Source organism: Sturnira hondurensis, unplaced genomic scaffold, assembly GCF_014824575.4.
Source record: "Sturnira hondurensis isolate 20B ecotype Veracruz unplaced genomic scaffold, ASM1482457v3 Scaffold0000167, whole genome shotgun sequence".
Taxonomy (NCBI): Eukaryota; Metazoa; Chordata; class Mammalia; order Chiroptera; family Phyllostomidae; genus Sturnira; species Sturnira hondurensis.
The window spans coordinates 596,547-610,789 of NW_028072798.1; the positions used below are offsets into that span (position 1 = coordinate 596,547).

Genomic DNA, 14,243 nt, shown 5'->3' on the forward strand with positions numbered 1-14,243 from the left:
TTCCCATGATTCCCCTGTTACGGGGAAGTTGCTTTATTTCATATTATGTCTGCTGGGGATTTCTGGTTTACCAATTACTCCCTCCCAGTCCTACAATTTTGAGGAACGATTATATCAACTCAGTTCAATAGAAATGGGTCCTTTGTCTATGAGCCTGCCTAAATCTAAGGATATTCTTTGGATACCAATTATGCATAAAATCTCTGTGGAGCCTGAGTGTGAGGAATTGAGATTTGCCTTTTTAGAGCTCTACAGAAAAGAGTAAGATTTGTTTATTTGGTAGCTTTAGAGCTATGCCCAATGAGTGTGTCATTGAAAATTAAGCATCAATTTCCTGCTCTGTGTCTGAGTTTCGAGATGCATTAAGCATTTATGTGTGGGGGCGGGGAGAATGTCTGGGCATTTATCCAAAATGCGCCCCATGCTGCAGAGCATCAGATGTCAGCGAGCAGAGCACTGGGCGTGATGCTTTTACAGAGGGCTGAGGAATAACCTACTTCCTCCGGCCCTGCACTCAGCTTCCCAGTCTCCCAGAGCCTAGGAGACTCTGGGAGGGATGACGTCTCTGTGGGGATGGGCCAGAGCCATTGTCCAGTGAGAATTGCCCTAGGTTTAGAGATAACTCCTTCCTCACCCTAATGAATTGTTCTCCCTGGTGTCAAAAGCAGTCTGAAGTGAGAGAATGTTCCGCATTTCACCCCTAGGGGGCAGAGTGGTACCCTCTCTAGGGAAGAGGGTGCCGGCATCTCCGAGCTCTGGGGGAGTGGGTGCTTGCTTGCTCCCCTGCGTCTGTATTAGACACAGCTGCACCGTGATGGCCGGCAGCCTCCAGCTGTGACCAGTCACATCAATCCCTGCTGCGTGTATGAGAAATAATCTAGAAATAAAAGAACTGCTTTATTTTGCTTTTCTCAGAGGATCTCATTTCTCTTTCTAAGCACAGAGACCCTCAAAAGTAGAAGAGAAGAAAGAAAAAATACAGGTCTTTTACATTTGAAGAATCAAAGTGTGTCCTTTTTTTTTTTTTTCGGCAAAGCTAAATTATCACAAAGTCATTCCCAGTTTAAATGCAGAGCATAGCATGGTTTATAAAAGGCTTTTTAAAGTGATCTGGAAAATTTTAAACATATCTGTATTATACATATGAAATCTTGAAAAAAGAATTAATCACTTTTCCAAGATTGGTCAGGGGAACCCTACCTTTTAAACCGGACTAGTGAGTTACATGACAATTCTTTATTTTAATTTATAACTTTTAATGCATTTGACTTTTAAATCTTGTAGGAAATAAAAGGTGTGGTTATACACCAAAAATACTGGTTTTTCTGGAGATCTTTGTTTCTTCCTACAGCATGGAGTTACTGTCTAGTGTCCTGCCCTTTCAACCGGAAGGAATCCTTTCCACATTGCTTGTAGGGCAGACCTAATGGTAGCACAGTCCCTCGGCTTTTATTAATAAGCAAATGCATTCATTCCTTTCTCTTATTTTTGAACTCCAGTTTTGCCAGATACAGCGTTCTCAGTTGACAGATTTTTTTTCCTCCTGCAGCACTATAAGTATATGTCATCCTACTGTCTTCTGCTCTTGAAGGTTTCTGATGAGCGGGATAATTTTTTCTAACAGGAGAGGCTACGTGTAAACCAGTAACACAGTGTAACAGCAATCAATGGTAGTGACTAACATTACTCAAGTTAGCGGTTACTGTGAAGCAGGTGTCGTCCATTACTTACGATTTCTCACTGATTCCCCACAGTCATCCCATCAGGCCGGACCCTCGTTCTCCCCATATCACAGATGAGGAAACTGAGGCTCAGAGAAGTAAAGGCACTCCAAATATCTACCATTTTAAAGTGTTGGGTGTGGCACTATAGCCTGTGTTTTTAGTCACTGCCCCATGTCAACCCTTATTCCAGATAATATCATAAAGTCTAATCACTGATCTTAAAACCCAGAAATACCTGACAGCTTGGATGGGGAACACCAGCAAGACTGAGGCCCAAGACGTCAGACCTGTGTTGAGTTCACTGTTTTGTTTTGTTTTTTTTTTTAAGATTTTATTTATTTATTTTTAGAAAGAGGGGAAGGGAAGGAGAAAGAGAGGGAAACATTGATGTGTGGTTGCCTCTCACATGCCCCCTATTGGGGGCCCGACCTGGCCTGCAACCCAGGCATGTGCCCTGACTGGGAATCGAACCAGCAACCCTTTAGTTTGCAGACTGGCGCTCAATCCACTGAGCCACACCAGCCAGGGCTCATGGTTGTTTTATGCTAACAGTTAATAATCCCATAGACACCCTTTTAAAGGAAGCTGAACTAAACTGAGTGCCATTTCCTCCTGGAGGCCTGGGCTTGTCACCACCCCTATAGGCTCCCTCCTTAGAGGGAAAGTGTCCACTTACTGAGGGCAGGGGACACTGTCCTGCCCTGTCAGAGGTGCAGACGTGCAGGATGGCCTCATTGTTTGCGGGGGGAAGAGCCCCTGACCCTAGGACCCCGCAGATCTCATGCCAAGTCAATGCCAAGGTCCCTCAGGGATGTGTGATCAGGTGACTGAGTGATGGAGGCCCTGCACCTCTTTGACAGATTCTTGGTATCGAGGGCTGCAGGTGCCTTTGGGTATGGGCTCTGGTTCTTGTCGCTGTTGCTGCTGCCTGGTCAGGGCCTTACTTATTAACACCACCATAGGCGGAGAATAGAGCCTTTTTCAAAGCCTCCCAGTCAGGCCAGTTAGATTTAGCAAGGTTGAGAAAAGGATTTGTGAGAGAATCTATTCAAACGAATGGTCATGTGAGCAAGAGCGGGCCATGTAAAGTCCCAGGACTGGTGGTCTTAGGTGGTTTAAGGTGGGCATTGCAGAGAAGGACAAGAGCTCCAGGCTGTGTCCTCAGCAGACAGGCCAGTTACAGCGCCCCCAGTCCCCTACGTAGCATCCCCCGTCCCCCTGTCTCTCCCACCAGCAGAGCCTGGCTTCACTTTCCACCCCTTCTCCAGCGTTCCTGCTTTTTAAGGGTATAGGGTTAGAATACTGTAGTCGGAAGGTCTTAAACGTAATCTGTAACAACAGTGCACCTTACGTTTGTGTAAAGATTTCATTTTCAAGGACTTTTCGCATGTATTGTCGCGTTAATACTTGAAAACCAGATGCTAGGCAGGGAGCCTTGGCCCTGGTCATCGATGAGAAGGAGCAGAGCCTGGACTGGAACCCAGACCCTGTGACTCTGCCCAGAGTGTTCTTCCCACAGCACCTCAGTCCCTTCTGTCACGTGGAGCGTCCTCACTTTTCCGCGGGGGCAACCACGGCCCCGAGAGTTCCCCAAAGGCAGTAAGTAGGATGCAGAACCCTCGACGAGTCATGCGAGGTTCAGAGCTGGAGGGCGTGAGTGTGCCGGCAAACACCAAGCTCGTTTCCCAGAGCCACTGCAATTGGCGTTCACTCGAATGAGCCGTAGACGTTAAAGCACGTGGTTAGCAGGATAAAGATAAACCACGGGGGCTGTCCTGCCTCCATGACTAGCGTCTTGCTTAGTGCTGCTCTGGGAACAGTCACATGGGCGTCCCCTCATTTTCGTGCCGTGTGGGTTTGAGTCTTCATCACGTTAGATTCCCTCTCAACACACACACACACACACACACACACACACACACACACGGTCTTTCTGTGTCTCTCTCAGCCTTGCTTTTTAATTTTATTTATTTCCTAGGGTGTGAGGAAGGGAATTATTTTTGACAAATCATTCAAAGTATACCCATTGCTGGATTCGGGGTTGCATTTTCCTCAAATCTTGGTGTTTGTGAGTATCAGGGTCACTTGAAGGGGAATTAACTACCTTTTCTATCATTTCAGACACAACTGAATATCCTTGATATTCTGCTCTCATACACTGCACAGTATATACATTGAATGATGGCGTAAGAGGTGAACTTAGGGACCTTTCAAGAAAGGTCATTTATTAGCCTTAGGGGGAAATGTGGGTGGATCAGTGCTGTAGTCAGAATCCCTTATTGTTCACTTGGCTTGTAGTCCTTCTGATTTATGAAACAACCGTAAGGTAGTTCTTAATTTTAAAGGCCAATAATCTGTTCCACTGATCACCGAGCAGGGGGGAAAAAAGAAACATACCCAATTCCTGAAAGGAAAATTCTCCCCAGATGAGATCACTTGGTGTGCGTGGACTGGGGGAATGTCCTTTTGCCGAAATCATTCTTCTCCTATCTTGCCAAAGTATTACAACATCTGAATGCAAATGGTTTGACATTCTTACTTTGGGGTATTTACACAGCTGTTTAATCATTTCTGTTTGATCGTGTGCTTAATATTTCAAGAAAGTGTGGATATTGATCCATCGGTACAAAGCAATAATCCTGTGTTCCATTAATCCTGTCTAAATAAAAAATTAGACATTCTAAGTTAGAACAGTGTGTGTATGAACAGGGACTCTGCTCATGAAGACTCTGCCCCAGGGGAATCTCCGTATGTGGGGGACACTGCACCCAAGTGGCAGGCATGGACCCGTGTGGCTGCGATGCCCGTTTCTGTGCTAACGCTGCTGATGAATTCCTATTTGCCAAAAACGGAAGGTTTTTTGTTTGTTTTGGGGGGTCTTTTTTGCTTTTAGCTTGCTTGGCCATTGAGCATCGTCCTAACTGGTCAGCCACACACACGTCCGTCCCCGCCCCCCCCCCCCCGTCCACACCAGAATCACCTGTTCCTCTTCACTTCCCGTGGAAGGGGAGCTCTCCCCAGGGGTGTACTTGAACCTCTTTCCTTCCCATTCTCCCTGCTTCCCTCAGAGCTCTTACCCAAGCTGCTGTGTGCTGACGGATCCCAGCCTGTGGTCCCCGCCCTGCTGACCGTCCTTAGCTCCAGGCCGAGCAGCCTCCTCTTTCGAGTCTCAGTATTGGGCTTGCCCTGTCACCCGCTCCGAGGGGCAGCTTCCCGGGTCAGCTTCTGAGAAACATGCCTGTGGTGTGAGGGCAACCAGCGACAGCAGCCCCGTCTGACAGCTCCTGGTCCGCGCATTTGGAGATTTGGCACTTACTGGAAAAAGGTGACATTTCATTTAAAAAAAGAACACCTCCTTTTCGGACTTTGCCATGAGGTAGTCAGGGAACCTCCGGGCCATGTGAGGTTTCAGGGACTCCCTGTCACTGCAAAGCACAGGGAAGAGTCTCCTGTGGACCCTAATCTGGTCTTTAAAGCCCCGAACGGGGCTCACACACCCCAAGTGAGGAGCCACCTCCCTTCCTCAGGAGCCCTCCCTGTACTTTCTGCGTGTGACGGCTGCCTGGGGACACACAGGGACTGATCAGTAATGCCTGTGTTGATCCAGATGTTCAATACGAGTTAAACCTACCTTCCAGACTGTGCGGATGAGATAAAAAGAAACTGAGTGTTTCAGCATTTCTTTCCTATCCCAGAGGTTTGCCCTTTGCGCCTCCACCTGGAAGCGGCCGGGATTGAAAAATAAAGTCCGTAGACAGGGACTTTGTTTTTAAATCCCGGTGGCCTCAGTGGAAGAGTTGGCAGGTGGATGAGTGTATTCACTAAAGAAACCTGGATCTCTCTTATTCTCTTGAGTGATTGTAATTTTAGAATCCCATCTTCGCTGGAGAAAGAACCTGTTGTTGATTTTTTAAAGCACTGTTCTTCATTTTGAACTGTATTTTCTGAACCGCACTGATAACTTTTGGAGGGTATAGAAGCAGGCTTTATAGTCCCAGGTAATATAAACCATAGTTCTTCAAACATATCTCTCAGGTTTTTTTTCAACCCACCCCAGGTTTTGGTCTATAGTATATTCAGCTCTCATGCTCACGACTCTCCAAGGTACCCTTCTGAAACACAGCTATAGCAGAAGGTTCATTCTGTCTTCTGGCCAGGGAGGGTGGGGCTGCACTTTCCATAGTTTAAATTGTAAAACGCATTGTGTTTGCTAACTACAAAATTAGGGTGTCCCTTATAACTTTGCAAATCACATCTCTCCTCCCTCTTCATGTTTCAACACTTGCGCCGCCCCCCCTTAAAAATCAGTGAGCCAGAGAAAAACATTTTTCATGTTATCTAAACTCTCCGGTCCTTCCATATGCTCCGTGTTAAATGTCTGCATAGCTGCGTCTTGCTATTGTTTTAACATTTGGTCTCCTGCCTGGGGAGTGGGCGGTTCTCTTTAAGCTGCTTCTACTCAGTTCTCAGCGGAGCAAACAATTTTATTATGAGGTAAAGTTTCAGGCCAGGCTCTGGCCAGGGTCCTTCCCATTTGGGAGGAGGAAAGCAGAAACTGCCAGTGAGACGATAATTCTCCTTGAATTTTAGCTCATTAAAATCATCTCTGGTCCTCAGTGGGTTATTGATTGATTTAAGCATCCAGCCCTTTTCCCTTCCAGAAAGAATTAGCAGCTACGATGTGATCATTGCTAAGGGAGGGGACTTCGGTCCTTTCTCTGCGGGCTCGACTGTCCCCCGGCTGCTTGTTAGCACAGCCCCCTTCAGAGTCGTGCTGAGGTCCGGAGCTGGGGGTCGGAGGAGGTCGCTGAGATTTATAGGTAATGAAAAGAACAGGTTGCAGCAGAGGCGCCACGTGTAGGAAACGAAGTGTTCTCGGGGGGCTTGTGTGAACCTGGGATCCTTGGCTTTTTTCAAAATGAGCGTTTCAGTCTCGTACATATTAACTTTTTATAGATGTTTTAACATGTTCTGTTTTTTGTGCATGGAAATACAGCAAAATGGCGTTTCTTATCTGCTCGCCACGGTCAACAGCATTAAACATTTGTGTTTCTCTTAGGCCTCTCTGTAGCTAAATACCGGCACGGGGAGAGGTAAATGAAGAAACGCATTTCCTTATTCAGAGGTGTGAAGTCCTCACACTATTCTCCCCGAAATACAACATCACCCAAAAGTCTGGCTCCTCTTCAGATCTGTCGGTAGAGAGCACGTGGCATTAATGCACTAGATTGTCGGCGACGGGGGCTTTAAACGTCCTGAGTCGGTGGCCCGGTGCAGTGGCCATGTACTGCAGCATAAGAACAGGGTGGTTGTTTCAGTCGGGACTTGTCTTTTTACGGTGGCTCATACAGTCGGTTCCCTGAGACACCACGGCACAAGTTCATCTTCTTCCTGTGCCTTGATAAAGTACGAGGCGGAAAAACAGCAGGCGCTGCTTGGCTCGTTAGCAGCACTCCGTGAATGTTAATTCACTTTGTCCTACTTGCACGATCAAACTGATCCAATGTCGCTGGGACGTTTCTTGGCTTCGTTGACTCTTTGGAACAATGTGCATTTAAATGGTTACGTGATCCTCCTCTGTCAGGGGAACTTGGAGCTGCCCTGGATCTTGGCCACTTTCTTCATAAATCAGGCAGGAGTGTCATGGTGGGCTTCCCCTCACTGCCACCTCTTACCCTAAGGTGCATAAGAGACTGGCTGACCCGGCCTCTTGCCCAGACGGTGTTGCAGACTCTCAGGCGGGGGAGCTGGCTGAGCTCTCCCCCGCAGCTTCAGCCATCAGCCTGCTGAGATCAGAGCGGGATATGTGGGGCATGCCTGTTTCCCCGGGGCTTTGGGGGTGATAGTGGCAGGCACTGACATCTGAGGAAAGAGTAACAGAGGAGGGGCTGACGCTGCCAGAGAGCAAAGCGCAGGTAGCTGCCCTCTCTCCCTTCTAGAGGATTCCAAGGCTAGGTCCATTAGGGCAAACAGGACATACCATAGGCACTTGTCATAGCTGAGCCTCAGTTTCCTTGTCCATTAAATGGGTATCATGACACGACCCTGGCACATTTGGGATCTTCGGTGAGACAGTGACAGCACCCAGCAGACAGGAGCAGGCGTTGCCATTTTCCCCAAAGCTCTCCAAGTCCGGCTTTGCCTCTCCCTCCACCTGTGGACCCGGTTCCGGGTCATGGGTCACTTCCTTGGTACCAGGACAGGTGGTCATTTTTCTGTTGAGCTCTAGCCAGCTATTTGCCCTGCCCCTAGCCATGACCTTGTACCAGACACGTTCCTCCAGCGCTGCGCTGTCAGAACCCCAATGGGACAGACGTGATGAATGTGTTTGATAGTAGCGGCTGCATGCTTTTCTTTTTCTCGAAAAAAAAAAAGAAAAGGAAAAAAGGCAGTTTGACAGGAGACTAACCAGAGCCCCAAGGAAAATGAGATTCTTTGTCAAGCTCTTGAAAATCCTTCCGTAGGTCTAGTACAAATGCCACATGGCTCCAACTGTGAGAGTGTAGGCTGGAGGCCCGCTGCACTGGTCGGGTGTTCCAGCGTCCTCACCACACCGCGTCCTGTCTTCCTCCAGAGCCCCTGTGCGACTCAGGGTACCCCCGCCACACACACACACAGGGCGCCTTCCCGCCTCCTTCAGGGGCAGCTTTCTCGGCCCCACGCCCTTTCCTCATGCTGCAGTGGGCATGTCCTAAAACATGTAAAGGACAATGCCACGCGTAATCCATATGCTGAGGGGCTGCCCTGAAGGAAATTTTCAGTCTCCTTTTCTTTCTAGGGTATGATAATCACGTTCCATCCGTACCGATGTGGGCCACGTTAGTAAATCAATAGCGCGATTCTGTCTGCGTTATCAGTGTGGAACAAGACTCTGGAACTGTGATTAATTTATTCTGTTGAAATCGCTTGACACAGATCGTTAATCACGTCTTTCTGCTGCAGATTAAAACCTGGGTGATGGTTTTCTCTTTCCAGCTCCGTGAGGCTGACGTGGCGGTGTTGGGCTCGCCCAGGCCCGAAGAAATTCCCCTGTCTTGGATACAGCCAGGAACTACTGTTCTCAACTGTTCCCACGACTTGCTGTCAGGTAAATATGTTAAAATCGTTGCTGGTCTGCTGACAAAAACAGGTGTGATTGCTACGAGACGTGTTAAGAGTGCCCTCCTGAAATGTCGGTCACCGTCTGTCTGTACACACACAGGGTAGGAAACTGAGGGTGTCGGTGTGCCCACCTTCTGAGTGACTGATGTGGGAACCACTGGTCCGGCAAAGAAAAGTGGGGATGCCAGATACAGCAGCTTCCTCCTCCTCCTCCCCCTCCTCCTCTCCCTCCCCGGCTGGTCTAAAGGAGATCATTTGTACATGCATGAGGTCAATTAAAAATACTGGTTTCCACCATTATTTAAAAAGCTGCAGAATCCTTCCTCCCAGAGATTCTCAGCTAAACCTCAACACAGACCAAAGGAGTTGCCGGCAGGAAGGGAAACTGGAGATCATTGATTTCCTTGATTTCCCCTTGCAGTGCCCTCCCCGCCCCACAAAGGCATCTCAGAACAGTGTGACAGTCACCATTAGAACCAGAGGTGGTGTTAGGATTGGTGCTCCTGTTTGATGGTGTTTTGCCGTGGGGTCCAGACAGGGCCTGGACCGCACCAGGCCCCCCGTTAGGGTAGCTTGAGCTGTGCCAACACTGAGCACTGGAGCACCCAGCCCAGGGCCAGCAGGAGGCGCCCTCCTCCCACTCACAGAAGACACTCTGAGGCCAGGGGAGCTTTGGAGCGCCCTCAGGCCACCTCCTCAAGTTCCTGGGTAACGTTTCAATGCAAGAGGTAATGAGGCAGAGGACTTCCGCCAAGATGGAGGCATAGGTGGAAACACTGTGCCTTCTCCCCACAACCAAGTTTGAATAAAACAAAGGTTTGGAGAAACAAAGACACAACCAAAGGACAGAAAATTGAATTATACGGAAGTCCGACTACATCTAACAGTTCAACGGGGACGGTAAGAGGGGCGGAGCCAGCAGCGAGCAGGGTCGGGCAGGACAGGGCCCCCGACCCAGGCGCGCAGGCAGACGGGAACCAGCTGGGGTGCGGGGCAGACTGCGGGCGCATATTCGCACACAGTGAGACAGACCACGCAGGCCCCAGGGGGCGAGGGCTGACGGCGGTGGCACACTCGCGTGCAGTGGGACGAAACGCGTGGGCCAGGTGACAGCAGCAACTGCGGCACCGGTGAGGGCCGTGGCAGCAGGCGGCGGACAGGACGCCATAGTCCCTCTTTGACCCCGCCCCCACATACAACGTCACAACCCAGCGACTTAGTTGCCCTGTTCTAGTGAACACTTTAGGGCTCTGATCCTGCTATGGAACAGGCACGAACAACCCGAAAGATGGCGCAAGAAGAACTCAAAGTCCCAGAGCCAATAACTCTAAGCGACCAAGAAATTGCCAGCCTCTCAGAAGCACAATTCAAGACACTATTTATCAGGATGCTCACAGAACTGGTAGATTATAGTCACAAATTAGAGGAACATAGTCACAAATTAGAGGAACATATGAAGGCTAAACTAATTGAAATGAAGGGAGATGCACAGGAAACCAATAGTGATGGAAAGGAAACTGGGACTCAAATCAATGGAATGGACCAGAAGGAAGAACAAAACATCCCACCAGAAAGGAATGAAGAAATGAGAATTCAAAAAAATGAGGAGAGGCTTAGGAACCTCCAGGACATCTTTAAACGTTCCAACATCCGAATTATAGGGGTACCAGAAGGGGGAAAGAAACAGCCACGAGTGGAAAACTTATTTGAACAAATAATAAAGGAGAACTTCCCCAGTCTGGCAAAGGAAATAGACTTCCAGGAAATCCAGGAAGCTCAGAGAGTGCCAAAGAAGTTGGACCCAAGAAGGAACACACCAAGGCACATCATAATTACATTAGCCAAGACCAAAATGAAGGAGAGAATCCTAGAAGCAGCAAGGGATAAGGGGACAGTCACCTACAAAGGAGTACCCATCAGACTGTCAGCGGATTTCTCAAAAGAGACCTTACAGGCAAGAAGGGGCTGGAAAGAAGTATTCCAAGTCATGAAATCCAAAGACCTACAGCCAAGATTGCTTTATCCAGCAAAGCTTTCATTTAGAATGGAAGGACAGATAAAGTGCTTCTCAGATAAGGTCAAGTTCAAGGAGTTCATCATTACCAAGCCCTTATTATATGAAATGCTAAAGGGACTTATATAAGAAAAAGAAGATGAAAAATATTAACAGTGAAAGGACAGCAAACACACAGCTATTAACAACCACACCTAAAACAAAAGCAAACCAAGAGGACAGCTAGATCAGGAGTGGAACCACAGAAATGAAGAACACATGGAGGGTTAGAAACAGGGGGGTGGGAGGGGGAGAAGGGGGGAGAAGGCACAGAAAATAGCATAGATGGTAGGTAGAAAATAGATAAGGGGGAGGGCAAGAATAGTGGGGGAAATATAGAATCCAAAGAACTTGAGACATGTGGTTATAAACTAAGGGGGGCAGAATGGTGGGGGAGGGAGGGTGCGGGTGGAAGGGATTGAAGGGGGGGAATAGAACAACTGTAATGGTATAATCAATAAAATATATTTAAAAAAAAAGAGGTAGTGAGGCAAAGGGAGGCGAAGGAACCCTTCTTCCTCCTTACCTGTGGCCTCCAGATTGCAGCCTGAGGAGGCTGGCCTGGAGGACAGCGTTGGTTTTCCCCAAAGCTGGTCACAACTTGGGGCCAACGTGGGTGGAAGCCTCTGTCCTCTTCCACCTTGCCAGCGTCACACTGGGCATCTAGATCTTCCTTAGAGAATAATACCCAGAAGGAAATAAAATAACCTCTGATCCAGCCCCTCAAGAGAACTATTTTACTTTTTTTTTTCCAGTAAAAAAGCATTCAACTTTATTTTATGGGGTATTATAGAAGGAGAAGAAAACAGTATGATACCACTGGGTTGGTTGAAATGTTTGTTTAGTTTTTTCCATAAAATGAAAGATGCATTTTTCATTTTTACCAGTAACTTTTATTATTTTGGGTATTTTGAGTATATTGGCTATCTCCCAGGTGGTATAACGCATTGATCTGAATTAATGTCTCAATTTGACCACTAGTGACTTCAACTGGTCTGCGTTGGCAACTGTGGGGCATCATCGTCCAGCGAGAAATCTCCAACATGAAACTTTGCAAACCACTTTTGACATGTCTGATTAGTCACATCACCTTTTCCATACACTGCACAAATCTTTTTTCATATTTTTCTGTTGTGTTTTTACTTTTCTTGAAATAATATAGCATAATATGCTGAAAATGTTGCTTTTTTTAATACTTTATTTATTTATTTTCAGAAAGAGGGGAAGGGAAGGAGAGAGGGAGAGAAATATCAATGTGTGGTTGCCTCTCATGTGTCCCCCACTGGGAACTGGCCTGCAACCCAGGCATATGCCCTGACTGGGAATCGAACCGTGATCCTTTGCGTCACGGGCCCGCATTCAATCCACTGAGCTACACCAGCCAGGGCAAAAATGTTGCTTATTTTGTTCCATCTTCCATATTAAAATGACTACACAAAAATCCAACAAATTTGATAAGTTTTTTTTAAATGCATGCTGATATGACCACTGTCACAGCACAGTCTATATTGTTTCAGATGAAGTTAAGGACAACTGAGCACTACTAGAGCTGTCTTATGGAAAAACACAAACGAACTTTTTGGCTAACCCAACAAAAGCACTACTGAAATTGGTATAACTCTTTCTTCAAGGAGAAGTATTGAATCTTCCACTCTAGGAAATGTAGGTCCTCCCAGAATTAGCAGTCAGATTAAAAACCCCTTGGCTGAAGGGGCTGCTGTGAATTGGAGAGGTCAAGGGAAGATGCTCAGGAATTGCCCAGAATGCTTGTGTACTCAGCTCTTGGGTGAGGAGCTTGGGTGAATGAATCGCTTAAGTGCAATATAATATGAATGTGGAATTAATGGCTTTTTAAAAAGCAAATAGAAGGCATACTCTGAATAACTCCTTTGTAATAAATGTGGTCTCTGGATATAACTTTTTCCCCCCTGAAAAATCAACACCTAACTCAAAAAATAATAGACATGGCAGATCCTCCCCTGAACTCAGAATCCCTGTTGGAATGTCAGTCACAACATTGTTTCTTTCAATGAATGTTTCTTTGTTATGACATTTACTTGCAGTTTTTTATTGGAGTTTATATATTCAGGACAATTTTGGCATGATCCTGGCTGGAGATAAGAGAATGTGTTTCCACGTTCTTTAGGATTCCCTTTGAGTCCCAGGGTTATACAAGGAGAGACCCCAAAATCCCAGAATTTATTTATAAAAATTGTGTGTTTATTCTTACATATTTAAACTTCAGGCGCCATCAAAGTACTCTCCATCTGATGCAATATACCTATTGAGACGGTTTTCCAACTGCTCAAAGCAGTTTTTGAACGTGTGGATTTTGATGCCTTTTAGAGCTTCTACCTTTTTTGCTGTTGTTTCACTTCTTCCAAGTGAAACACAAAAAGGACTTTTTTTCATTCAAGGAAACAAACAAAAAAGTTGCTCAGGGCGAAATCAGGTGAATAGGGAGGGTGGGGCACTGTAGTCATGATGTTTTTTGGTCAAAAACTGCTAAACATTTCAGCCCAGTGTGGGCAGTTGCACTCATAAATCACCCATTACAAAATGGGCAAACGTGTTGAAAGAGTCTTCAAAAAAGATTCACTGGAGCCGAATGCAGCCTCTTACAATAACACCAGCTGGTGCAGTGACACAGACAGGTTCCTAGAACACTCACCTAGTGGGGAAGCGTGGACTACAAGGGGCCTGCCTACCAGAAGATGATTCCAGAGTTTTGGGTTCCCCTCCTTCATGTGGAGGTGACAGATTTTATTAGTGAAACTCTGCCTTATTTTTAATAAATTTCTCTTAGGGCCTTTCTTTTTTCTAAAGACATCCTTTAAAATACTAGATTTCAATGTAATGATTCTATGGGGAGAGGGGGCCACCAAACCCTTATGTTTTCATTTGCCAATTCTGTGTGTAGACTGATTGCAGTTAGTTTATTTTAAATGTATCTCATCCAGTAGTAGTTTTCTGGTGGTTTTGAGCACCCAGAGCCCAGAATAGTGCCTGACACATAGTAAGTGCTCATTTAATACTTAGTGTTGACTGAGTGCATAAGAGTGGGCTCGGCTCAGAGTTGTACTCTGATTGCAGTTTTAAGTTACTTGTAGATTTAGAGACATTTTCTTGAACTTGTCTCCCATGCAGAAGCAGGGCCGGCAGGGCAAAGACAAAGATGAGAAATGCTGTGCTGATGAAATGGGTGGGCGTTTTTTAGTCAGTACTAGTGAGAATAGCATCACATTCCCCAATAGTCAACGTTTTAACATCCTTGATTAGTATGAACATTTAATCCGTCAGTAAACTGATGAAGGATCCCCCGATTCATACAATCTCCTCCCTTTGAAACGGTGAATAGACTTTCC

The 14,243-nt window shown here is 46.7% G+C and overlaps 1 protein-coding gene across 1 annotated transcript in view; it reads left to right on the forward strand.

The window, feature by feature from the left end:
* MTHFD1L (methylenetetrahydrofolate dehydrogenase (NADP+ dependent) 1 like) overlaps positions 1–14,243 on the forward strand; it is a 169,098-nt gene that overhangs the window by 18,186 nt on the left and 136,669 nt on the right. The window contains exon 8 of the mRNA XM_037049648.1: positions 8,700–8,811. Within this exon, the coding sequence (XP_036905543.1) occupies positions 8,700–8,811 (112 nt within the window). The remainder of the gene's footprint in view (positions 1–8,699; positions 8,812–14,243) is intronic.